At 41.3% G+C, this 25,100-nt stretch overlaps 1 protein-coding gene across 2 annotated transcripts in view; it reads right to left on the bottom strand.

Annotated features, from left to right (window-relative positions):
* raly (RALY heterogeneous nuclear ribonucleoprotein) overlaps nucleotides 1-25,100 on the bottom strand; it is a 356,018-nt gene that overhangs the window by 53,727 nt on the left and 277,191 nt on the right. For both annotated transcript variants that reach the window (XM_034220719.1, XM_034220718.1), the window contains exons 5-6: nucleotides 12,683-12,840; nucleotides 5,900-6,019 (exon numbers count right to left, since the gene is read on the bottom strand). In XM_034220719.1, coding sequence (XP_034076610.1) covers nucleotides 5,900-6,019; nucleotides 12,683-12,840 — 278 coding nt within the window. The remainder of the gene's footprint in view (nucleotides 1-5,899; nucleotides 6,020-12,682; nucleotides 12,841-25,100) is intronic.

Genomic DNA, 25,100 nt, shown 5'->3' with positions numbered 1-25,100 from the left:
TGCACAGCGCACTGCGGCACACCGTCCATCTTCACGCCTCGAGGTCATCGAGGCGCTTTTACAAGTACACATTGGTATTATACATGTACTGTGGACAAAACCCACAGGAGCGAATCCGGGTGAAGTGTCTTGCCCAAGGACACAACGGCCTGACGCAGCAGGAGCGGGTTTCGAACTGGAGTTCCCCAGCACTCCCCCTTGATCTGATGATCGGATGCACAGACCACTGCGCCACCCGCCCCCATATAATCCAGGGGGCAGTATTGCGCCTAAAAGCTCTTTGCCAGCCGCCCTTAAGTATATGCATCACACAAGACAATCAATGAACTTACATGAAATGTATCGGGAGTCTCTCACCACTCACTGAAATGAAATGCAAAGCACTATGCAGTTATTGCCGGGCATGAACAGTTGTCTCTGACTGTACGATGGGTATTAGCTGATTATGTTGTCCATGAAAACTTCATAGGAATGCATGACTGTCCGCAGAATCAATAACCCTTACTATTAACCTTTTAAACCCCACGCCTGTTTTTCAGGTTTCAGGCTCGAAAATGACATTCCCAGAACAAATGACTATATCTTCACTTCTAAAAGTAAATTAATAATATTTTTTCTCAAAGCAATGATAAACCTGTGAGTTGGATGTAGAAAAGTCAGAATCAATATAGATATTTTTATTTTAAAGTACTATACAAAAACAATCGGTTTATTTTCTCATCAGGAAATCCAGCCCGGCTCAAACGATTTTTAATCATCATCCTCACGATCATTTATCATATGTTCGCCGAATTGACATGAACGCACTAACAATCATGAATTTGCCGTAGTCAACTTCATTGCAACTTTATTAACGTGCCTAAACTCAGTAATTCACTAAAAATAGGTTTATTTTTAATGGAGCCTCGTCATCTCCCCACGGGCAAACAATAATATGTACAGTGTTAATAGTGTTGTCACGATCTGTCTGTGTTGTGTTTTGTCTTGTCTTTTTCTGTCTTTGGTTTCATATTTTATTATGAAGAGTCTTCACCCCATGTCTTGCCTGTTGCTTTCTGTCTGTTTTCCCTCCTACCTGATTACCCGATTGTGTTCACCTGGTGCCCCTGTGTTTTCTCCTCCCTCCTCACCTGTGTCTTGTTTGTGTGATTAGTCTTGTGTGTATTTAAGTTCTGGTTTTTCTGTCTGTCATTGTTGGTTCCTTGTTTGTCTTTGACTGTGTCATGGGGTAGTGTTCTGTTTTTGACGCTTTGGCCTTGGATTAAAGGTATTTTTCGTTTAAATCTGCATTTGAGTCCTGTCTGCTTCACTCAACGCTGACAAGTTTACTGTATTATTCGTGTTTAATATTACTGCTATAACAATCACACATTGAGTTCATTGTTGTGCAATGTTAAAATCAGACCATTGTTTTTTAAATAGTCTGAATGAAAACGGCAGCTCTCAGGTGAACTCATATGAAATAAACAGCTGATTCCTCACACACACAGTAGTCTGTTGTTTCTATGCACAAAATAGTGAGAAACATGCCTCTGGTTAATAATTAAATAACTTATTTTCTCCATAAAAGCTGGTGGGTTGAAAAAGCATTACAGGAGGTGAAAATAACTATATTGTAGAATACAGAAGAATTGTGATGCCGTGGCTTTATCTGAAAACTGACAGTATACTTACATTTATGGCCCGGGACACACACATTTATTTAGATGTGTTTTAAACAAGTTGAAATAAAAGGCTGGAGTGTTTCTTGCTCTGCCAGGTAGGCTACAACAAGTGGGATTTATATTTTATTACTATACTGTAGCATATTGTTTTTTATTCCCACTGTCACGGATATAATCATATTCTGCATTCACAAGAATATTTACTATAATATTATACTATTGTTAATAGTTTACTGTATTATTACTGCTATAACAATCAGACATTGAGTTCATTGTTGTGCAATGATAAAATTAGACCGTTGTTTTTTAAAATAGTCTGAATAGTCTCTGCAGCTCTCAGGTGATCAGCTGATCAGCGGGGGCTGCGTGTGACTCTCTTTGTTTACACACCTAATGGCCACTCAGCCACAGCTCTCCCCCTCTGTGATCTCCCACCCCCCTGTGATCTCTCTTCTCCAGCACTAAAGTTTAACTGTAGGTTTGTGTTCACATATTTATGCTGTCGCAGGTCCTGTTGTTTCTATCGCGCATTGCCGGTATGAAAGGGTCTGTGCCGGGAATATCAAACATTTAATAAAAGTGAAAAACAATGAACAAGACTTAACGTATTAATAATAATTAATTATTTTATTCTGTTTGGATGTACGATTTTTGTTTAGAGCAGTGATCGTCTCTTCCTCTCTGCAGCAGAGAGCTGAGCGCTGTCAGACCGGACCATGGCTGTAAAGGCAGAGAGGTGTCTCTAGTTCCCCCTCGACACATACTGATAATTGTTTTTGTCCATGTCTTATTGACTTAGAGCTTTCGCGACTGCAAACATTTTTAAACAAACATTGACCATGTACCGTTCACCACCCCCCACCCCCGACAGTTCCCTTAAATCAACGCAGGGCTGTGACTCTCTTTGTTCACATTGGAATGTGACAAAACTCTCCCATCCCCCCTCTGTTCTCCAGCAGTGGTCTGAAAGGGTCTCTGGAAATATCATACATTTAATTAAAGTTTTAAAAACAGTGACAGGGTCCAAACTCAGAGGTGGAAGAAGTATTCAGATTATTTACCTAGGTAAAAATACGTATTAGAAGTAAATGTCCAGCATTCAAAATGGTAAATTGCCCAAGTGAAAAGTATTATCCTCTGAAAGTAAAATGAATCATTATGTTATTAGTATTAAATACATATAAGTATTTTTACAACTTGTATTTAGAAATACTCTGTTGCAATTATTGATGCATAAATGTGTTCATCCATTCAATGTGGCATCTGCTATAATGGGGTTAATGTATGATATTACTTAATAATACAATACATTATATAATATATGATATTAATTTCTTATTTTATAGTTTCTCATTATTATTATTATTATTTTTATTTTTATCGCTGATCTTATTTTTGATTTTGTTAATCTGTGTGAATCTGTGCTATCCTGTTTTTCACTCTCACCCGGTCGCTGTTTGAACTACTGAATTTCCCCACGGGGATTAATAAAGGTCCATCTTATCTTATCTTATCTTAATGTATAAGTTGATTTAGTTCGATCTACTGTACTGTGTAAAAACACCACAACAATATTACAAAAAATATATTGCATATTAAAGCAAACTATTGTAAAGGTAAAAGTATGAGCATAAAAAATAAAGAAGTGTAAACATTTACATTATTATTATGATTATTTAATATATAAAGTCTATATATTATTGAATTACAATTAAGATAATAAGATTAGATATACTTTATTTGATCTAAAATAGTGATGTTTTTTCGTTATAGTAGCCTGTGAAAACCATAACAAATAAGTGATTAAATGCTGCAGTATTCAGCAAACACAACTGCAGAGCTGCAAACATTGCAAACAACCTAAGGTCTCCAACACCCAGTTGTCTTTGTGTATTTGTGAATGAAGCGCCATCTCATGGTTAAATACTGAAATTGAACAAATGGGGACATTTGGCAATGCCCTCTTAGGAAATAGTGGGAGGACTTTAATCTCCCAGCCACTGGGATCCGCTGGGTTTTTGGTTGGAATTTTGGTTGGTCCTATCTGGAGTGCTACATATGTAAAGCTAAGTTGTGTGTTGTCTGGTTGTGCCTTCGCTGCCGTGGGTTCTAGTCGTACAGTGATGATACCTATACCATTGGAATCTGTGGAATCTCAGCTTTCATATGATATCTTGTTTCTGCAGATCCGATGAAGTATAAAATATCGCTACCGTGAGTTATGATCTAAGTGCGTTAGCAACCTTTCGCTTAGTACTAATTCAGAAGCTTGGCGTTAGACTTGTGTTTTGTTTAGGTAAAAATGGTTCGTGAGTTAGCTGAGTTTCTTCCCGTTAAGTGGGTATGACACATTAATATGTTGTTAAATGTTAAGAAGCCCTGAGACACAGTTTCGTGAACATTTCGTGAAAAGCCCCCGCCGGCGGGGGCGATGGGGTTTAACAGGTTAAGGGACCGAAGGCCGCTTCACATAGTGTGAATGGGGGGAAATAATCCAGGAAATCACATTGTAGGATTTGTAATGAATTAATTGGTAAATTCCTCGGTAAAATAAGTATTTGGTCACCTACAAACAAACAATATTTCTGGCTCTCACAGACCTGTAACTTCTTCTTTAAGAGCCTCCTCTGTCCTCCACTCGTTAACTGTATTAATGGCACCTGTTTTAACTTGTTATCAGTATAAAATACACCTGTCCACAACCTCAAACAGTCACACTCCAAACTCCACTATGGCCAAGACCAAAGAGCTGTCAAAGGACACCAGAAACAAAATTGTAGACCTGCACCAGGCTGGGAAGACTGAATCTGCAATAGGTAAGCAGCTTGGTGTGAAGAAATCAACTGTGGGAGCAATTATTAGAAATTGGAAGACATACAAGACCACTGATAATCTCCCTCGGTCTGGGGCTCCACGCAAGATCTCACCCCGTGGGGTCAAAATGATCACAAGAACGGTGAGCAAAAATCCCAGAACCACACGGGGGGACCTAGTCAATGACCTGCAGAGAGCTGGGACCAAAGTAACAAAGGCTACCATGAGTAACACAATACACCGCCAGGGACTCAAATCCTGCAGTGCCAGACGTGTCCCCCTGCTTAAGCCAGTACATGTCCAGGCCCGTCTGAAGTTTGCTAGAGAGCATTTAGATGATCCAGAAGAGGATTGGGAGAATGTCCTATGGTCAGATGAAACCAAAATAGAACTTTTTGGTAAAAACTCAACTAGACGTGTTTGGAGGAAAAAGATTGCTGAGTTGCATCCAAAGAACACCAAACCTACTGTGAAACATGGGGGTGGAAACATCATACTTTTGGGATGAATGAATGGGGCCATGTATCGTGAGATTTTGAGTGACAACCTCCTTCCATCAGCAAGGGTATTGAAGATGAAACGTGGCTGGGTCTTTCAGCATGACAATGATCCCAAACACACCGCCCGGGCAACGAAGGAGTGGCTTCGTAAGAAGCATTTCAAGGTCCTGGAGTGGCCTAGCCAGTCTCCAGATCTCAACCCCATAGAAAATCTTTGGAGGGAGTTGAAAGTCCGTGTTGCCCAGCGACAGCCCCAAAACATCACTGCTCTAGAGGAGATCTGCATGGAGGAATGGGCCAAAATACCAGCAACAGTGTGTGAAAACCTTGTGAAGACTTACAGAAAATGTTTGACCTCTGTCATTGCCAACAAAGGGTATATAACAAAGTATTGAGATGAACTTTTGTTATTGACCAAATACTTATTTTCCACCATAATTTGCAAATAAATTCTTTAAAAATCAGACAATGTGATCTTCTGGATTTTTTTTTCTCATTTGGTCTCTCATAGTTGAAGTGTACCTAGGATGAAAATTACAGGCCTCTCATCTTTTTAAGTGGGAGAACTTGCACAATTGGTGGCTGACTAAATACTTTTTTTGCCCCACTGTATATATGGGGATTTTTTTTAATAAATATAGAAAGAATGTTTGAGAATATATCAACTATTATTTAAGAGCAGCCACATATTATGTAGCTGTTTGTCATAACTTGTAACATGCATAAATTAGGCTGCCAAGCAAGAGAAAACTTCTGTAACTTAGTAATTTATTAGTTAAGAGAAGTTAGATTCATAGGTGAATTGGAGTTCTGAGCATACCTGTAATCACATTTGGCGTATAACATAATCAGGGAATATTCTTTACAACACACAACAGCCCCACTAAGATCGCATTATTTGGGTGTGTGTGTGTGTGTCACCTGTGGCGGTGATGTGTGTGTCTTCTGTGATCTGCTCCAGTCTGCCCAGCAGAGCCTCGATGTTTCCTTTAATCTGAGTCAGCTCTGACTTGATCGCCTGAAGCTCTGCACCTCTCCCTGCTGACAGAGAGACAGAGAGAGCACATTCAGACAAGATTCATGAGAAGAGGATACATTACTATGACCATTCTCCATAGACAACGGCTGGATATTTATCCATTTGCATTATATCTTTATGTTCACTTATTCCATATTGTTTTGCTTTTCACCTAAGAGGCATTTGTGTCTCTTCATATGAATTGAAGTAACTCATATGGCATCAGATCAAAGCAAAGGACAGTTTTTCTGAGTTCTGTAAATAGAGAAGGTCATCATCTGCGCCACTGCACCACTCTCACTGCCGTCCACACATCATTATGTCACACACATTGGTTACACACATTGGTGTCATCCTAGATGGAGAAAATAACCAACATCCCACGCTTTTTGAGACAAATATGCAACTGCGTGTGTTAATAATTGCACGTTTTCACTGCTCATATATGCGGGTTCGGGTCGGGTTGCGGATCTTGTGCCTTCGGGTCGGGTTGCGGAACTAATTGGCAATATGTGCGGGTAGCGGGGCGGGTTCGGTATTGCACGGTGCGGGGCGGGAGCGGGTCTTCAAAATCAGTCCCGTGCAGGACTCTGGTGTAGACTAGAGTGCTGACGGAAAGCACCGGAATGCCTCTCCAGCTCTTCAAATATTGCAGTACCCATAAGGAGCCGTACACATGCCGCAGTGTTTGCGTGGCTGTGTTTTTAGTTGTAAGCACAGTGGCAATCTGTTGTTATTAGCATCTGGTTAGCTAGCTATGCTAACGAATTTAAAGAGCTTTTCTACAACCAGGTGGAAGAGAGCTCTCTCCTGAGAGGCTCAAATAACCTCAGTGAGGTTAAGGCACAACTTGATATGATCATTATAGTTATTAATGAGACATTAGAGACTAAATGAAAAACAGGTATAAAATACTATATGACAGTAACAAAAAAGTTGTTAAAAATAACAAGAATACAGTTTGAAAGGGGAGTGATTTGTAAAATATTCAAAAAGAAGAATCTGCTTACAGGTCTGTTTCATATGGGTGTTGAAAGATGTATCCATAGATCTCCTCATGTTGCTCTCAAAGTGCACCAGATTGATGCTTTTAACTTCAATATTTAAAAAAAAAAATCTTCCCGGGGAGCATGCCTCCGGACCCCCCTAGGAGGTTAGGTCCCCCCCCCCACTTAAATCACGTTCACAAGGATAGGATACTAAATACATTTGCACACATCTTGTGTCCATATCTTTCTGTTTGGGTGGTCATGCCACACCGTGCACATGCATGCGCGAGTCATGGTGAGATATCTGGATTGGTTGCTTTTTCTTTGCACAGCATGAAAGAAAGGCCAAATGAATGGGCTGTGATTTTAGTATTTTTAAGCAGAGGTTGAGTTCAATCATTTGTACGGCCCTCGGAGGATGTTGTAAAGATTGAAAGGAAAAAGGTTCCCCTGCTGTAAGCAATAATAAAAACCCTTGATTTTTAACTTAACATATCTGTCTCCTATTGATCTGAGTATATTATAAAGAATAGCAGTTAATTGAAGCATTATAGCACAGGCCTTTGTCAGATGGTATATTACGCCGTTTTTTTCTGCTTCGAAAAGTTCTCTCTCTTTTCACCATACCTGTGTTTGCATCACTGACGATAGGTTGGGACGTGTCACGTCGGCCGGATGTCGCCAATTACGTTATAGGAGCGAAGATTCTGGATCTGCTTGTTAGCACCCCCCTTTTTTTTTTTAGAGATGTGGGTACGGAGGAAAAGAGAGAGGGTTTTGTTTTCTGACACTTTGTGAGTTCCCTGACACACCGGGGACACATATTTATATATAAAAGACATCAAAAAGTGCATTTTGCATAATAGGTCCCCTTTCAGGGAAGCTTTACAGCAGAACATGGTCAGGAACTCCAGAGTTAATAAAAACAGCTCTCTTTCTCTATTCTCAGAGCTGTCAATGCACATTAGCAGAGGGACTATACCTACAGAGGACCATTAAAGTTTAATTGAAAATGTATGAAGTAATGTTGTTTTAACACTGGAGTAATTTCATTTACATTGCATTTACCTAGAAGTGAAAGGCTGGATTAGGGCTGTGCAATTAATCGTATTTTAATCTCCATTACGATTTTGGGTCGCAACGATTACGAAAACAACGTAATCGAAATAAAACGATTATTTTGTTAGGTGCGCTTTCTTCCCTACCTAAAAGCCCTCTCAGCCAGGTTGTGAGTAACAATAGTTGTGCGAGTTCAGCGCGAGCGAAGATGGCAGAACAAGAGCACCTCGTGAACAAGAAAGGTAAAACGAATTCTGCTGTTTGGAAATACTTTGGGTTTCAGGAGTCCGACGTGGAACAAAAAAAAAGTACAGTGTAGCAGGGGCGGACTGGCTATCTGTGTGTTCTGGAGGATCACAGACGGCTGGCCCGGCCCGCTTTTTTTAAACGTCATCATTTCAGTTGTGCTGACAGGCGACAGAGGTCCACAGTTTCCCCGCAGCGAGGCTCCCCCCGCCCCCCCGTTGACAGTTCACAAGCGTGCCCCCTCGACTTCATCCACCACATCACAGTCATCAATTAAGGACGCGCTTTACAGTGCAACGGCCTACTCAACCAGCTCGCAAAGACACAAAGATATAACACATGCCATCACATTCTACATAGCTAAAGACATGTGGCCAGTTAGCAACCAGGGGTTTAAGAAACTGGTTAACACTAGCGTTACCCCATCTCAGCATAATTTCACCAGATCTGCACTGCCTGCCCTCTATGACAAATGCTGTGTGGAAGTTGAAAAAGATGTGGCTTCAGCTGAATACTTTGCAGATGAATTATACTTAAAGTTCAGGGTAATCAACTGTTAAAAAGATGCTGTTCAAATGAATAGTTTTATTTTTTTTTCGAGCAGCCCTAGGCTGGATCATGTTTGTATGAAAGGTATTCCTAATAGTCCAGCAGTCCTTTTGAGCTAAAGTTTCTTTGTTAGAAAATGTGGAACTAGTTAAGCGCCAAAAGCAGTCCGCTTGAAGCTTTCACACCCAATTCCCGCCAAAACGCCTGTCAAAGCTAAAGTCTCAGAGATCAAACCTTTTACCCTCGTCTGCATCAGTCCTGTAAGACTGGTACTGCCCTGGGACTCATGTCATTTCTGATTTTCATTAGCAAAATAAAATAAAAAATAATCTTTGATCTGTTTAAAACACAGTGCGAACTTAAAGGTCCCCTATTATACTGTTTTTTAACAATATATTATAGGTCTCAGATATATACAAAACATGTCTCTGAAGTGTTTGGCTCAAAACACCAAACAGATCATTGCAGCATCCCATAATCCCCTCTGTTTCAGCCCTGTTTCCAAAGAGCTGATTCTCTGTCTGTTACTTTAGATGAAAATAAGGAGCCTCTCCCCACGCCCCTCTGAGAGAGATTTGGTTAAAAATAACTCTGGTGCTCTAGGAGGAGATTCAGGTGATAAGGTGGTGGTGGGGGGGGGGGGGGTTACCTTGGTTGCTGATTGGCTAATGGTTACACAAGCCAAACAATTGTTATGACATCATAAAGTGGCCAAAATCTGATCAGCTCATTTTCACACAGGTTTTTATAGAAATGGATCAGGACAAAAAGAGAGAGAATCTTTGTTCCTGAAACTTTCAGAGTCTCTTTCCACAGAGGGGACACATGCTGATGTAGAAGAGACAGGAAAAAGGAACCTTTAATATGGAACCTTTAAGCTCCATGCATTGCAAACTACTCAGTGTTCAGACCTCCAGTTGAACCCTGGCAGGAATAAAAATAAGTGCTGTTAGCAGCTGACGGGGCGTCAACATCATCCTTCAGATCCACAGTATGAGCATGATGTGGTATGAATGTTTAATGAGCAGAACGCCAACAAAGAATGATAACAGATGCCTGAACCCTATCTGAGATGTCAAACAAAGACTTGAAAGATAGATGAAGGGGACATTCAGGTCAAAAGGGCGGAGCTAGTCAGCATGGCAGGAGGAAAGAAGAAACAACAAATAAAAGGAAGAGGGACGCAGACAGAGAGACACAAGGTTGAAGTTTGGTAGTGGTTTATATCATAATATTATACAATTATAAAATAATAATACATTTGGGCTATTTTCCTCTTTATTAAATCCGCTTTCTTTGCCAGTGATTGAATAATTCAGTTTTGGACAGTAAAGGCCTTAAAATGTCATTGTGAAACTTGGACTTACTTTTCCTGATTTGTATGAATATGGTGTCTTGGAATCCATTGGAAGCTAACTAGTAATATGCATGACATGATAACAACGTAATCCTTTTTTCAGGGTTCTTACACCTTTTCCAAAGTCAAATTCAAGCACTTTTCAAGCATTTTCAAGGTGCATTTTCCAGCTTTTCAAGCATCTTACAGCTGTTGTAAATTACTATTTATATACACATACTCAAATGATTATTTCCCTACCTCACATTAAATCAGATGTTCTTTATGCTATAAACAACCAAATGTGTGTTTCGTGATAGCATTCTACACGAGGATGAAAAATTCAAGAAAAGAAAACGAAGTTTAATATTTCAAAATGAGTGACCTGTACGTAGACTGGGCATCCCATATAACCTGTCTGAGCCAATATAAAACAATCAGCCAAATAACTTTTCAATACATTATTGATTACTATTTATGAGGTACTTTTAGGTTGGCAGTAAACATAAGTCAGAGGTAAATGGTGTACTTCTACTCCACTACATGTATTAATACCTTTAGTTACGATGAATGATGTGAAATATAATCAAGTCTTAAATCAGACTTTAGTTCCACCTGGAGTAAATCCACAAGCTACCCTGCAGTATACAAAGTCATTCAAACTAGCTGCACCTTTACCAGCTTTGAGAACACTTTCATGATCAATCATTAGAAAACATATCATATATATTATTCTGAAATGGACCAATCTGCACAATGACTATACTGTCGCTACTTTCACTATATTTAGATGAGAATACTTTTCTACTTTTACTTGAGGAACATTTTGAATGCAGGACTTTTACTGTAACAGAGTATTCCTACACTCTGGGTACTTCTACTTTTACTAAGTACAAGATCTGAGTACTTGTACTTTTACTCAAGTACATTATCTGAGTACTTAGTCCACCTCTGGTAGTGTATTAGTCTGAATTGTAGCCACAAAATCACGCAGAGCTGCATAAAAATAGACTCACAAAGGTAACTAATATTTACAAATGTGTACAATGATTTGTAGGTAATTTTGACTACTCAAGACACCTGACTTATACATCTTCAAAGGAAGACTGTGTTCATTCTACAATTACATGGGATTAAAGCAAAATGTAGTTTTACTTGTATAATACTTCAATTTTATATAAAAGACAGTTTGTTTTCATCTGTTTTCAAATAAACAAAGTATTGGCTTTCAGAATATTAAACTTGTTTCGGCAAATTCAGATGATAAATACAACTTTGAAGCTTCGGCATAATTACAAGCAGAGAACGGAGTAACTTGACGTCACAGCAGGCATAACAACAGCCGGTGTTTCTTGTAAGTGTTTCCCCGGTACACAAACACAAAAATACACACACACACTCGCGAGCTTCCCCCAGACCAGTAATACAAACGAAAATGTGTCTTCGGGTCAATGTGACTGATTTTGATAGATCAAGTCACATTTGGTTTAGGCACGAAACATACTACCAGTAGAAATGCATTGCTTTCAAAATCGCTCTGTGTCGAATCAATAGATTATATTTCGTGACTATAACACGAAATGCCGTGAGTGCTTCATCCTCTGAAGACCACAGGATGGTGACTGTAACGCACATATTAACATAGGTACGCTCCTCTGAAATGACTGTCCCCTGCAATTATTATTATCCCTCAATCGAGTTTGCTAATCAGCTTGCTAACGTTAGCTTAAACAAACGTAACATGCAACGTTAGCCTAATCTAAAATGCTCTACGGCGTACCTTTCATGTGGCTCGTCAGCGCAGACTCTCGCATCGTTATTTTTGCACACTTTGCAGGAGGCTACTCGTGGGCTTGACCCTCGTCTTAGCCATGGCTTGTATTTGTCTTCTGCTAGCCAACGCTCGTTGAAACTGCAACCTCCTGGCACACAGTCATCGATCACTCTCATCAGAATGCCCAGGTCACACGTAACACAAACACTTGCAGGTCGCGGGCATAGCGCGGGAAGGCCGCAGCGGAGCTGTTTTATGTAGAAGCGAAGCAATTATTTTCTTTTAATCTAAAAAGCGAACTATTCAGTCAGACAGCAATTTATTCTAAAAGTAAAGCATTTACATTTTCAAGCACTTTATCTCAATTTCAAGCACCATTCCCAAAATTCAAGCACTTTCCCAACCTTGAAAACACCACATAAAATGTCAAGCATTTTCAAGGATTTCAAGCACCCGTACGAACCCTGTTTTTTAATTAAAGTATTTTCCCATGTTTTTACAAAATGAGTTACTAACGGATACAGTTAGATCAAGGGAGTAAAGTCACTGCTTGGCTAACAGATTAAACATGTTTTTTTTTTATCATGTTACAGAAAAATAATTACTAGTGATAAACTAGTGTAAGGGGGAGAAAGGGGGAAATGCCACATTGCAAATGGTAAAGCAGCCCTAGTTCTTGTTTTTCAAAAGTTAGCCAGTGATTTAACTTCCACAGACAAACAGGTAAACTTACATTTCTGTTTGTTGCCGTTGCTGGTGGGGAGGACTCCAGGGTTACGCGCCAGCAGTTTGACCGGCAGGGATTTGACCCGTCGTACCAGAGGCATCGCAACTCGAGGGCGTTTCACAGGCACCACCCGAGGGACTGGAGACACCCGGCCATCAAACAACCTGGAGGGTGAGAGAAGAGAGAGAGGACGAGAGTGAGGACAGAAAGAAGGCGGATATGATTGAAAAGGAAGAAAGCAACAGGAAAATGGAGATGAGGACAAACATTTATGAGTCAGAAAAATAAAGGCAGGGTCGAAATAAAAAGAGGAGCAGGGGAAGGGAGATGGAGAAGGAAAACAAAGCCTCCTTTATACCTCGTCCAGAGATCACATAAATAAACTATCTTTATTTATAATTAATCGAACTAATCTATATTATTTTTCTGTACACTCTACTAATGCCATCATTTTGGCAAAAAAAACAATCACGTTGTTTAGTTCTCGTAGGAACAGGTACAACCCTCTAACATCAGGCATTAATCAAACATTTGAAAGCTATTTTGATTTCAGCATTGGAAATAGTCAAATGTTTTTCTAAAGATGTATTAGTTTACACTGTGTTCAAAGCTTGGCACCACAAGCTTACAAATGATTTTACTTTCTTCCAATTGCAAGTAGCTCCTATATTTCCATTTAGTTTTTCACTGTGTGCATAAACCAGCTTTCAGGCTAATAGATCTTAGTCTGCATCATGGCCTTTTTATGTACGCTAAATGTAAGAGCTCTGTTTTGTTAATAACCTTCGTTAGAAATGTTAATTGTCTTATGCCATTTAAAATACACATTCTTAAGTTGACTGCTCATATTTTAGGTTTAGGTGGTTATGGGCTTCAGAGGTGGTGTTATCTCTGAGAGCCCTCCATATCCCGGGACTGGAGAACAGGGGGGCCGACCTCATGTCGAGGGGCGGCCCCCTGCCAGGCGAATGGACGCTTCACCCGGAGGTGGTGAAGCAGATCTGGGCCCAGTTTGGGAGAGCGGAAGTGGATCTGTTCGCCAGCCGGCGCAACAACCACTGTGCCCTGTGGTTCTCCATGGCCCTGAGTGACAACCCGCCCTTGTGGGTGGACGCGTTTACACACAAGCCATGGCCAAGGAAGCTGCTATACACCTTTCCACCGCTGCGTCTCATTCTCCCTCTCCTGGGGAGAGTCAGTCATCCTAGTGGCTCCGGACAGCGTCGGGGCGCCGTGGTACTCAGAGACGACACAGATGAAGGTGGGCTAGCCCTGGGCGGTTCCCCAGTTCTGGGGAGCGATGTCTCAAGAGGCAGGTGCAATCGGGGCGTTACCCACTCTCGGCCAACCTCTCCAGGCTTGGCTCCTGAGAGGGACAGGCTGAGACAGGGTGGATTGTCTGACAGTAGTATTCAGTCTATCCAGGCAGCTAGAGCTGGATCCAACACAGCCTGTTACAGGCCAAAGTGGCTAGGATTCCAGCGACGGTGTGAGGAGCGGAGAATAGAGCCCCTATCTTGTGAGTTAGGCTCTATTTTATCCTTCTTACAGTTACTGGTGGACAGAGGGATTGCGCATTCAACAGTGAAAGTGTATGCAGCAGCCATCTCGTCCTGCCATGAGGGATTTGGCGGCAGGTCAGCCTTTAGTCAACTACTGATGTCGCGGGTTTTACAGGGGGTCAGGTGGCTGCGCCTAGTAGTTTACGCCTCCACCCCGCAGTGGGACCTGCCCCTAGTGCTCGAGGCTCAGACCGAACCCCTCCTTTGTGCCCAAGAGCCTAAGGAGTGCGTTCAGGTTTAGGGCTATTCAGTTAGGGGGTTTTAGTCTTCCCCCCCATGGCTAAACTGCACCTCCTCTGCCCGGTGCGTGCGCTAGCATGTTATGTGGCGCACACGGCTGCCCTTAGATGCACCGAACAGCTGTTCGTGTGCTTCGGGGGCGGGGTGATCGGGAAAGCTCTGTCCAAGAAACGCCTGGCATGCTGGCTTTGCTGGTCACATGCCTACGGACAGGCAGGGAGAGCCTGCCCCACGGGGGCTCGTGCGCACTCCACACGGGCTGTGGCTGTGTCGACAATCTTATTCACAGTGGCGTCTTGGTCGACGCCAGGCCCCTTCATAAGGTTTTATCTCTTGGACATGTCTGGCTCTTTCTCCTCGTCTGTGCTTGCTGGGGCAACACAGGATTTGTAGGGGGGGGGGGGTTGTGGGTCAGTTGACATCTGACCCCCTCCCCGGACGTGATGCGCCTTCGCCTTTCCAGGGTCACGGGATGGGCAAGGGGCGCGCTGGCCCGTTACGGGGTGGAGGCTACCCCACATTTTTAGTCCTCTCACACTCTGCATGGGGTCAGTGCTTGAGTGTGAGACATGGGCTCTGGCACTCTCCCTGTTATCCTTAGGGATTCAGGGAGGCAGGCGTGTAGTAAGCCCATTCGGGGCCGAGGGGGCTCTCCGGCACTGTTTTTTGAGCACACTTTCTGCGAGGTAAGCGCAGCAGGGTTTGCTCTGTCAGCCACAGCCCAGATTTCTCCTCGGTCACAACCGGGTTAAGGGAGAATGTGCGCAGCTGCTGACCAGGAAAGCCGGTCAGGGGCAGCAGGGTGGAATGGTGTTGGACGACAGTGCGTACATACATCGGGGCTCCACCCACTGTACCCATAGAGTCCAGTAGAGGGCGGAGCCTGTGAGTGATATAACGTTGGGTTACGTATTGTAACCCTTGTTATATTAGCACAGGCGGAGCCCTCTACTCAGGGCACTGTCTGTCCTATTCCGCTCGCTGAAGAGAGGTGTAGGATGATGGGCAGGAGGCGAGGCCTCCTTATATACGGTGTGATGCGCGCGCATTCAGGTAGGCCCGCCCTAGGCCGGGTACGTCTATAGAAGTCTCAGTGGGGGAATGCACGCAGGATAAGGTAGTACCCATAGAGTCCAGTAGAGGGCTCCGCCTGTGCTAATATAACAAGTGTGACGACCCCTCCACACCACGTGGGGTGCCGTCTGGTTGTTTGTGTGTGATTGCAGGTTCCAGCTGCAGCTGTCTGATGAGGCGCACCTGCCGGATGAGGCACACCTGGTGAAACAGGATATAGGAGGAGCCCAGCCGGTTACGTGGTCTCACTCCTTTGGGCACTCGCCAGCTTCAGGGACTTGTTGCTGGTGTCCATTTAGTGTTGTGTTTAAACTAATAAACTATATATTCTTACCTCTCATCTCGCCTCCCTGTTTTATGTTACAGCCCATGAGCCGGGTTGTAACACAAGGGTTACAATACGTAACCCAACGTTTCTGCTTTTGACAGATATCTAGGTTTAATGGCCAGTACTTTAGGTCATCTGGCGTGAATAGCATACGTAAGATTACATGTTGAAGAAAAGAGTCTGTACTTTGAGAATTTCTCTTTGCTGAAATTGACTGAAGCTTAGTGTCTAGATTAGATAATTTTGTGGACAAAATCTAGCAGTTTATTCATCAATCTAGTGGTCCAGCAAACTATTAATGCCATTCAGACTCTCAAAAAACATTAGAAAGATGCTTTTTGGAAATAAAATAAAATGCCTGACTAATAAGAACAAGCCTGCTTTTGGAACTGCAGTCTGTTAACAAAACATAAACTACTGTGGATTTAAAAACAATAATTTACTATTGTTTATATTTCCTAAAGTCATATTAATGCTTTGAATCAGTATTGTATTAAAGATGTCATCTACAAAACAGAGTATAATCATATTTAACTTTCATTTTGTCATGAACATTGCTGTTTAGTGGCTTATAGAAGATAATATGGACCTTATTCAGGATGTCTGAATTCTAATTGATTCAAATATCAAGTACTACAGGCCATCTTATGATGGGATGGCAGTAGCCGCAACGCAAAAGGGGCCAGGTGCATCCAGTGGGTGAGCCAATGGACCCAAGCGAACTCCCCCACAGGGGTGTAAGTGGATGGGCCTTTTCAGAGACCACGCCCATCTTTTAAAATCAACTTTTGTTTTGATCTCGAATACAAATCTGAGTGCACCTTGCATGATTAATTATATTCAGTCACACACAAAGACACGCTCCCTTCGTCGAAACACAGACATTATCAAACTCGACCTTCATTTTGACCACAACGACATACCTGTTCAATTTCATCACACAGACACACTCACAAGGTTTAAACAATACCATCATATCCAAATGAGGGTTTCCTCAAGGGTCTGAGCAATTCTACAATATGTACTCCAAACTTTTCTATTTCCAAACACAGTGCATCTCCCACTTCTCCCACATCCAAGCTGTGTGTGGTAAGGGGCCTGAATGCAGTAATGATAGAGTATTGCACGATAACTACTGTACCACGCTTTAGAAATAATTTAGTCACAACAAATCCGGTCAATAGATTGGGTGCAGCTACACTTTGACACATAAACATCTAAGCAGACCATTACATTGAATATTCAACTGATACAAATCAGACCAGAATGACGTAGGTCAGATTGTATTTAACTTTGTAATATATGGTTACAGTATGTATGCAAATCAAATTTGGTATTGAGAAAATGCTCCCAGTTTGGTGCTCATTTTGAAAGCAAGTGCAAAGCCAAAAGAACAATGTAATGATGACTGGACATCCTGCAAAGAGGACAGGAACTATTTCACAAGTTGTCTTAATCACATTTATACAGATTAATTGATATACATATTGTAAATTGTGCAACATGTCTACTCAGGGTTTACCTTGCATGTTTCCCAGTTCATGCCTATGTGACCTATAGAGAGGCGAAGTCCCTCCCTTTTCGGGGGACCTTATTTCGGAAAAAGTATGTATTGAAGTCAATGGCGAGAGAAAGATTATCTTTCGATCCCGTTTAAATTGTGCCACGAATTACACATATGATGTTTGTCAATTCAAAAGATAATTTTGCAAGTCAACATTTTTTAAATGTGTCGTAAAACGTAAAAGAAGTAACACTTTTTTAGTGTGAAACCGCTCAATGAACTACATCTCCCGTCTCGCACCACACACCAAGACGGCCGTCACGTTGGAACATCTCACTTCTTTCTTTCAGAATGAGGCGGAAAGTATTAAAAGAGGTTAAAATCACTCCAAGTCTGGGCATGTTGAGAGCTGTACATACACACAAGGGGAGTTAATCGGTTCCGTAAGAGCCTGCATGAGGGACCGGGACTCTGGGATTTCTAGTCTTTCTCGTTGCGTATTTTTCATAGTCTTATATTTCAACAGTTTTACGACAAACTGTGACTTTTTTGACATGGAAATGATTTTTTAAGATTGACAAACATCGTATGTGTAATTCATGGCACAATTCAAACGGGATCGAAAGATACGTTTTCTCTCTCCATTGACTTCAATACATAATTTTTCCAAATAAGGTCCCATGGACCGGAAGTAGATGGGCGGGACTTCGCCTCTCTATTCAGTATTTGGGCCTCTGTTTTGTTTGAAGGACACAAAAAGGAGTTCATTCAAGTGCCAGTAAAACGTGTGATTAGTTGTGAGTTAACTCGGGTCATGAAGGTTGATAACATTTTGGGAGGCCTGAATGGAATATGTTGATTTAAGTAAAACATTCTGACAACACTGACCTCCCATTGGCTTTACTCCATCAAATTCTATGGGATATGTTCCAGTGCAGTCGGTGTTTGAACCATTGTTATCAACCTTTGTTTTAAATCACCACAAATAAGATGTCCAGGTGGCAATGTTCTTTACTCCCTTACCCTAGCAGGCATATGCTGAGGAATAAAAGGTAAATAATATTGTGTAATATGACAGGAATAATCGAAAATGAAAAGAAAGACACTGCTAGAGAGATGAAAGAGGTTTATAAAAGAATGGGGGGAAATAAATAAAGAGGGAAAGTAGGACAATTCAACTTATTGTGAATGTGCATGTATACCACATTCTTATGATACGAGTTGAAGGGGAAGGAGTGAGACTGCCAAATCACAGTGATGGGTGTATATCAATTCTGAAGTCTGTGAACCAGCTGTTCAGCATGTTTCAACATCTGTTAAGATAGATGCTTGTCCAGTAAAGCTCAGACAAACTCTGGAATAGGGGATGGATGGAAAGAGATTAGCTAAATCACTTTGTGGGCACAGCCCCATCTAGTGTCAGCAGAACGTATTACAAATAATGATTACAACAAAATGCAAAAAATAAATTAAAAAATATATAAAATATATTTTAAGATCATGTTTAATCATCTGATTCGTCTGTACATTGCTGTTTTAGTCTGTGTTCTTCTAATTAGTGTCTATAGTGTGCCTATTGAGCTGTTTAGAGCCATGTGGGACAAAACCCGATCCTGCCCCTCCCTCTCAGCTGTCTAAGTGAACGGTGACTGTAAAAACTACACTGCGCATGCTCAGAGTATTTTCCTATTTAATGTGTGTGGCAAAGAAATAATGACCATAGGGGCATAGTGCTGCCATCCCCACCATACGTCAGCTCACATAATTCAGAGCTGATTGGCTGTAAGTACGTGTGCCGCGAAAAGTGTGGTGTGTGAAGAGGAGACGAGAGAGTTGCAGTGAGGCGTCCTAAAACCAGGAAGTAAGCTGCGCATGGCTTCCCTCGTCAAAAAAGCAATGAGATTTCTCCATAGGATTTTAGAAAATAGCTCCAAATAAGATCTGTGGGAAACAAACCTGTTAGATAAATGCACGTTTTGTTCAGCCGGATAATATCCACATGTCTACCCTACTTTTATAATTTTCGAATCATAAATCTATTGATTAGATTAGATTTATGATAGACTTTTGAAACTACAAGAAGATAAGGAGGACTTTTACAAAAAAGTCATAGAGATTTTTGTCCAGAGGGATAGGCAAATGGACTTCATCTTCAAGTCAAGGTAAGACTGCAATTTTATTGAAAATGGGATCTTACTAAGAGAGAACAATTCAATATTTAAATGATAAAATTACATTTTTTGGGTATCCTTCTGTTGAACTGTCTGTTTAAAATTAATTGAAGCATCAGACAAAAAAAGCTTTTGAAAATAATATTATATTTTGATTTAGGTCAAAATATAATATTTGTAAACCTGAAGAGTCAGTGCCAGTGCCTCACCAGCCATGAACCTCACTGCAGAAGCTTATATATAGACATCTAAGTTTGTTGTGCCCCACCACCTTTGTACATATAGAAACGCCACTGGGAGGCATCATTCTGCGGCCAGGTTCCATCTTCTTGTCTAAAGCCTTCCCAGAAGAGAGGCTATTGTACGGAAGATAAATACCTATGGTTTTGTGATGGTATGTTTGATTTCAAATGTCCACATGCATTTGGCCTAATATCCCTGATTCTCTGTCAGGCCTGGTTTGGAACTCTCTTCACTTTTTTTTTACCTTGTTTAAGAGGGCATTTGCTTTTGCAGTTAGATTGAGGTCACATGTCTCTAGTAGTTAAGATCATCCCACTGTTTGGCCATGGGCTACTTCTACTACTACTTGTTTTGTGCACAGGTTTCATTGTTGTCTTGATGCAAATTGGGGGATGTCTTAAAATAGGCAATACACACTACACACTGAACTCCAAGTACACAACTTCCCGATAGATGCACAGACGTAACATCAATCCTTCTGCACAAAGTTACTATTAGGGGATTGTTTTGATTTAAGACCTCAAAATATGCTTTCATAACTTGGTGTGTTATGTCTGCTTTCTTAGCATCTGGCAACATTTACCAATGCAAGAACTGTCAGATTGTGACAGTTGCTATATTATGTGGTTACATATTTCCAAACAAGATTCAATGCAATTCAAAGAGCAGGCGTCTAACACTGCGTGCAGAGATCCTTATTATACACACATGCATTTCCAAACATTTGGTCTACCTATGTTGTAAATGTATTATCTCTTGGATTTACACACGGCATCTATTGCACGTCTGTCCGTCCTGGGAGAGGGATCCCTCCTCTGTTGCTCTCCCTGAGGTTTCTCCCATTTTTCCCTTTAAACTGTGGGTTTTCTCTGGAAGTTTTTCCTTGAGGGTCTAAGGACAGAGGGTGTCGTATTGTCATACTGATATTCTGTACACACTGTGAAGTCCACTGAGACAAATGTAACATTTGTGATATTGGGCTATATAAATAACATTGATTGATTGATTGATTTACTGGTTTAAAGATCCTTGCTAAACTGTGACAATGCCAGGATTATAGAATCTGTTTACACCAAATGCCTACTCTGCCAAAATTGAAAGAGTTCACCTTCTACTTAGCATTAATGTGCTCAGTAAGTTTTATACAACTCTGTCCTTTAACTGATGCAGAATAGAGCGGCAAGTTGGATTATACCTGGGCTGTTGCCATCATGGAGCCAACACTATGGTTTCTATATATTTGTGCACAAGCAGGAAGTGTGAAGGAGTCATCCTCTGGGAGCTGTGAATATTCACCAAAAGGGTTCTGCCCTACCAGGAGACCTGTTGGGACATCTGGGATGAAATCTTGTGATGGGCAAGGTTTCTTAGATCGGGTCAGCAAGAATTCTGGGATACTGGGATTGTTTTTACACACTTATTATACATTTTACCAAAAAACGCACTTTACTCACACTATATATACATCTTGATGTGTATTTTGAGTCAGCTACTAGCTTTTTTACTTTGCGGTTCTCGGTTGTATAATCATTTTGTTTCTGAAATATGAAGCTTTCACCTACTGTATCAAAGTTCAAATACAAAAGGTTGCTATATGCTGTTAATAGTTCTGGTACGATGTTGGGCTGGTTTGAGTTAGTGAGGTACATAAATGAAATGTACTTCTCATCTACAAGTCTTACCAATGCTAAATGATACATTGGCCTTTTGCTGGAGGGACAATAGGGCAACTGATGGGGTGACAGATCAAAAAACACATCATGGAAGGTCTTCTATGGTTTTAGAAAAGTAAAGCATAAGACCAAGAGAGGTAACAACCTTAAGAGCAACTACTTTTGGTTGCTGAAAATAATGTTAGACTGTAAATATCCTAACCCTTTCAGCCATGCTTGAATTGCCCACAACTCCTAATACTTCATCCTGCATTGATACTTTCATTGCATTTTTCCATCAACGCCAGAATGCCATTGCAGATGGCCAGGAGTAGTAGTAATGATACTGTTTCAATCACATTAGTATGCATAAAAAGTGTCAGGTGGACACGCCCCCAATTATGCAAATGAGCTAAGTCCCGCCTCCCTTTGTTCGAGATCCTTTTGATGTGTGTTATGTGAAAAGCCCCCGGGCTAGCGCCTTTGTTGTCTAATTCTTTGATGTGTTGATTAAGTCTCTTTGAAGCTGTATTTGTAGGCCCCCCTCAGAGCCCTTTTGTTGTCTAATCTAATTATGACATCTAATCTAATTATGATGTCTAATCTAATTAGCCTTTGGTGTTTGCCCTTTGATGTGAAGTGTTATAACAGGCCGGTGTGACTTCACACTGGTGTGCTATAAACCTTTAATGTTAATCTAGGTGTCTCTTTGAAGTTATGTGTGAGACTGTCTACCCAGCCCCCCTCCCAGCCTCTCCCCCTTTTCTACCCCTTCTGGGGCTATGACGCAACAAATAGTGGGGGGTGGAACAGCAATTCCATTTACCCAGTCACCTTTTCAAAAAAGAAAAATGGCAAGAGACGCCTCGAATGGGGGTTAATCAGCCTGTGACAACTTACAGCCATCCGTCCGTAGCGTCAGTCAAGAAACGAATGCAGCAGCAGTGCGGGGGTCAGACGCCTACAGTCTCGTGCCCTCTTTTGGTCATGCGCGAGTTCATGTGTGTTGGAGGAGGGGCTCTGTGAGGAAGTGGCAGATTTTCCCCCAGTTTGACTGCAAAAGACTCTCACTTTTTACAGAGGGCTCCGCCTCCCCCTCAACATAACAAGTCCCACCCTCATCACCAGATCATTTAAAAGTAAGGGGATGGAAATAGATGAAAAAATAAATACGCTCAAACTAAATACAAGCCAGTCATTTCCACTCATCAAGTCACCTTTCAAAAAAGAAAAATGGCCAAGAGAACCCTAGATATGGGTTTAATCAGTGAGACGCCTGTGACAACTTACCGCCACCCGTCCGGAGCGCCAATCAAGAAACGAATGCAGTATCTGGGCCGGGTTCAGACGCCTCCAGACGAAGAACTTCATGAAGAATGGACTCTGAAAAATGGCGATGTTTGGGGTTATCTATTCAACTATATGGCGAATGAACTGCATTTCTACAATCTGAAGAATGGAGAAACGTATGGACCCCGTAGTGTTAAAGCGACACTGACCTCAACAGATTGGGCTGTGTTAACTCTGGTGTCCTCCAGAGATCTCCACGCAACCACTGTATCGGAAGAAGTAGTGCATCAAGAAACAGGCGTGGAACCCGCGGTGTACAAGATATTTGCAAATAAAAGAAACGCAGACAGCATGCGAGATCAAAGAAGAGTTTGCACCGCTGCCCCTCAAGGTGGAGGAAGAAGAAGGAGATATTTCCCCGCCGCCAGAAGTGAGAAGAGTCCTGACAAGCACCGTCTGGGAAACTAAAAGCGGACCATCGGGGCGATGGTATTACCGCGCAAGCCGTATGGTGACGCTGGGGAAGGACCCCTCTGATGATTTTGTTTTGGAGTATTTCAACTCTACATGCAGGGTTTTTCAGACATCCTTGTGGGTGCCTCTGACTGCTTGGCTGAAAATGATTGATGGAAAAGCTACAAAGCTTAAAGAACTTTTTAAACAGAGTCAGACATCGATCGACATTATACTGGTGAAAAAGACTCTCACTTTTGCAGAGGCCTCCGCCTCCCAATCAACATAACAAGTCACACCCTACTCACCAGATCATTTAAAACTATGGACCCCCTCAAAGAAAAGCAGTGTGTTACCAATGTAAAAAGAGCGTCAGGGGTTGTCTTACGAAAATGTGTTATCTCTGTATCAAGATGATGTGTTTAAAAATGAATTTTGTGAAAAATACCAACTGGGTGAGAGACGTCATAAAGACACTCATTTTAACCACAGTGTTTGTTCTCTCCAAATGTTTAAAGATTGTTACAAAATGTAAAAAATAAAAGGTCTGGAGACTAAATTAATTCAGGTGACTGTCTTTATTAGGAAAACAAAAATATAATACAAATGGTTTAAGGGGTAAATGTAACCATCTTGGACTTAATAGTCTAACAAAATACTTTATCTGAATACATTTTTTCTTTTTTAAACGCACTTTTTGAAATTATTTATTTGTTATTTCAGTGGAACAGTCCAGTTTTTGTTAACATCAATGCTTGCGCTATGACTGACATTGATATGGCTGACATTGATATGTATCAACCTCCATCTACTCCATCCGAGTCTCCAGGGGAATCAACAACTTGGCGTTCATTCGGTTCAATACGGCCATTCGGGACGCTCTACAACCGGGGCCTCATACGTCACATATGGTGACATAAGATATTTGCAGTAAAAAGCAAAGAAAACGCAGACAGCATGCGAGATCAAAGAATTAGACAACAAAGGCTATACATTGTGTTACTAAGATACTTTTAGACACACTTTGGCGTATGCAACACTTGTTCAGTTAAACAAGGTTTTTTCTTTTCTGATAACCTTACATATTTTAGTTATTTTCTGCTACCAAGATACTTTAAGATACACCTTGATGTACGCAACACTTAACAAAAGGGTATAATATGAAGTACTTGGTAAGGAAGGGGTTTTTCTTTAAGGGGTGCAAAAACTTTAGAACAGGGTAAAATATTCATTAATTTGTAATTAATTGAGTTTTCTTTCTTTTGATTTTCAACATACTATTTGTACACAATGACTTTTCCATATTTCTGACAACTATACTTTTTTTACTTTTTCCGTAAAATCTTGACAAACTATTACTTATTCTTAAATGTTGACCTATTGCTGCTTGGTTGGAGATGATTGATGAAAAAGCTACAACGCTTAAAGAACTTTTTTTTTTTTAAACTCTCAATTCTATAAATGACTCCCCCCATTCAACGCAATAAACCCCACCCTCCACTCAGCAAATCATCTAAAACGAAGGACCCCACTAAGACGACCGTTGTAAACTAGACATGGAGCTGAGAAAAACCAAGACTCCCCCCGCGAGTTGCAGCCAGGAACAGACTCCTGGACTACCATCATCACCACCATTTTGGACACCCGAATCTTGCAATACTACTGCTGCTGATTTTGCTCCTTGGGCCAAAACGTCTCTGTTTATGGACACAGTGAAATCGGTGTTGGTTGATATTGTGGAGAGGGTGATACATCGGTACAGAGAAGAAATATGCAATGGGTGCCGAGTCAGTCACCCCGGCCAGAGGCAACACGATTTCCTGAATGACATGTCCAATTTTTACTTCAGAAACAATTACAACGCGTTAATGAAAAGACTGGCTCACCGACTTCATTACTGAGATCGA

The sequence above is a fragment of the Gymnodraco acuticeps genome, unplaced genomic scaffold (genome assembly GCF_902827175.1).
Source record: "Gymnodraco acuticeps unplaced genomic scaffold, fGymAcu1.1, whole genome shotgun sequence".
NCBI lineage: Eukaryota > Metazoa > Chordata > Actinopteri > Perciformes > Bathydraconidae > Gymnodraco > Gymnodraco acuticeps.
Note: the sequence above shows the minus strand (reverse complement) of the source record. Positions and strands in the feature narration are given on the sequence as shown.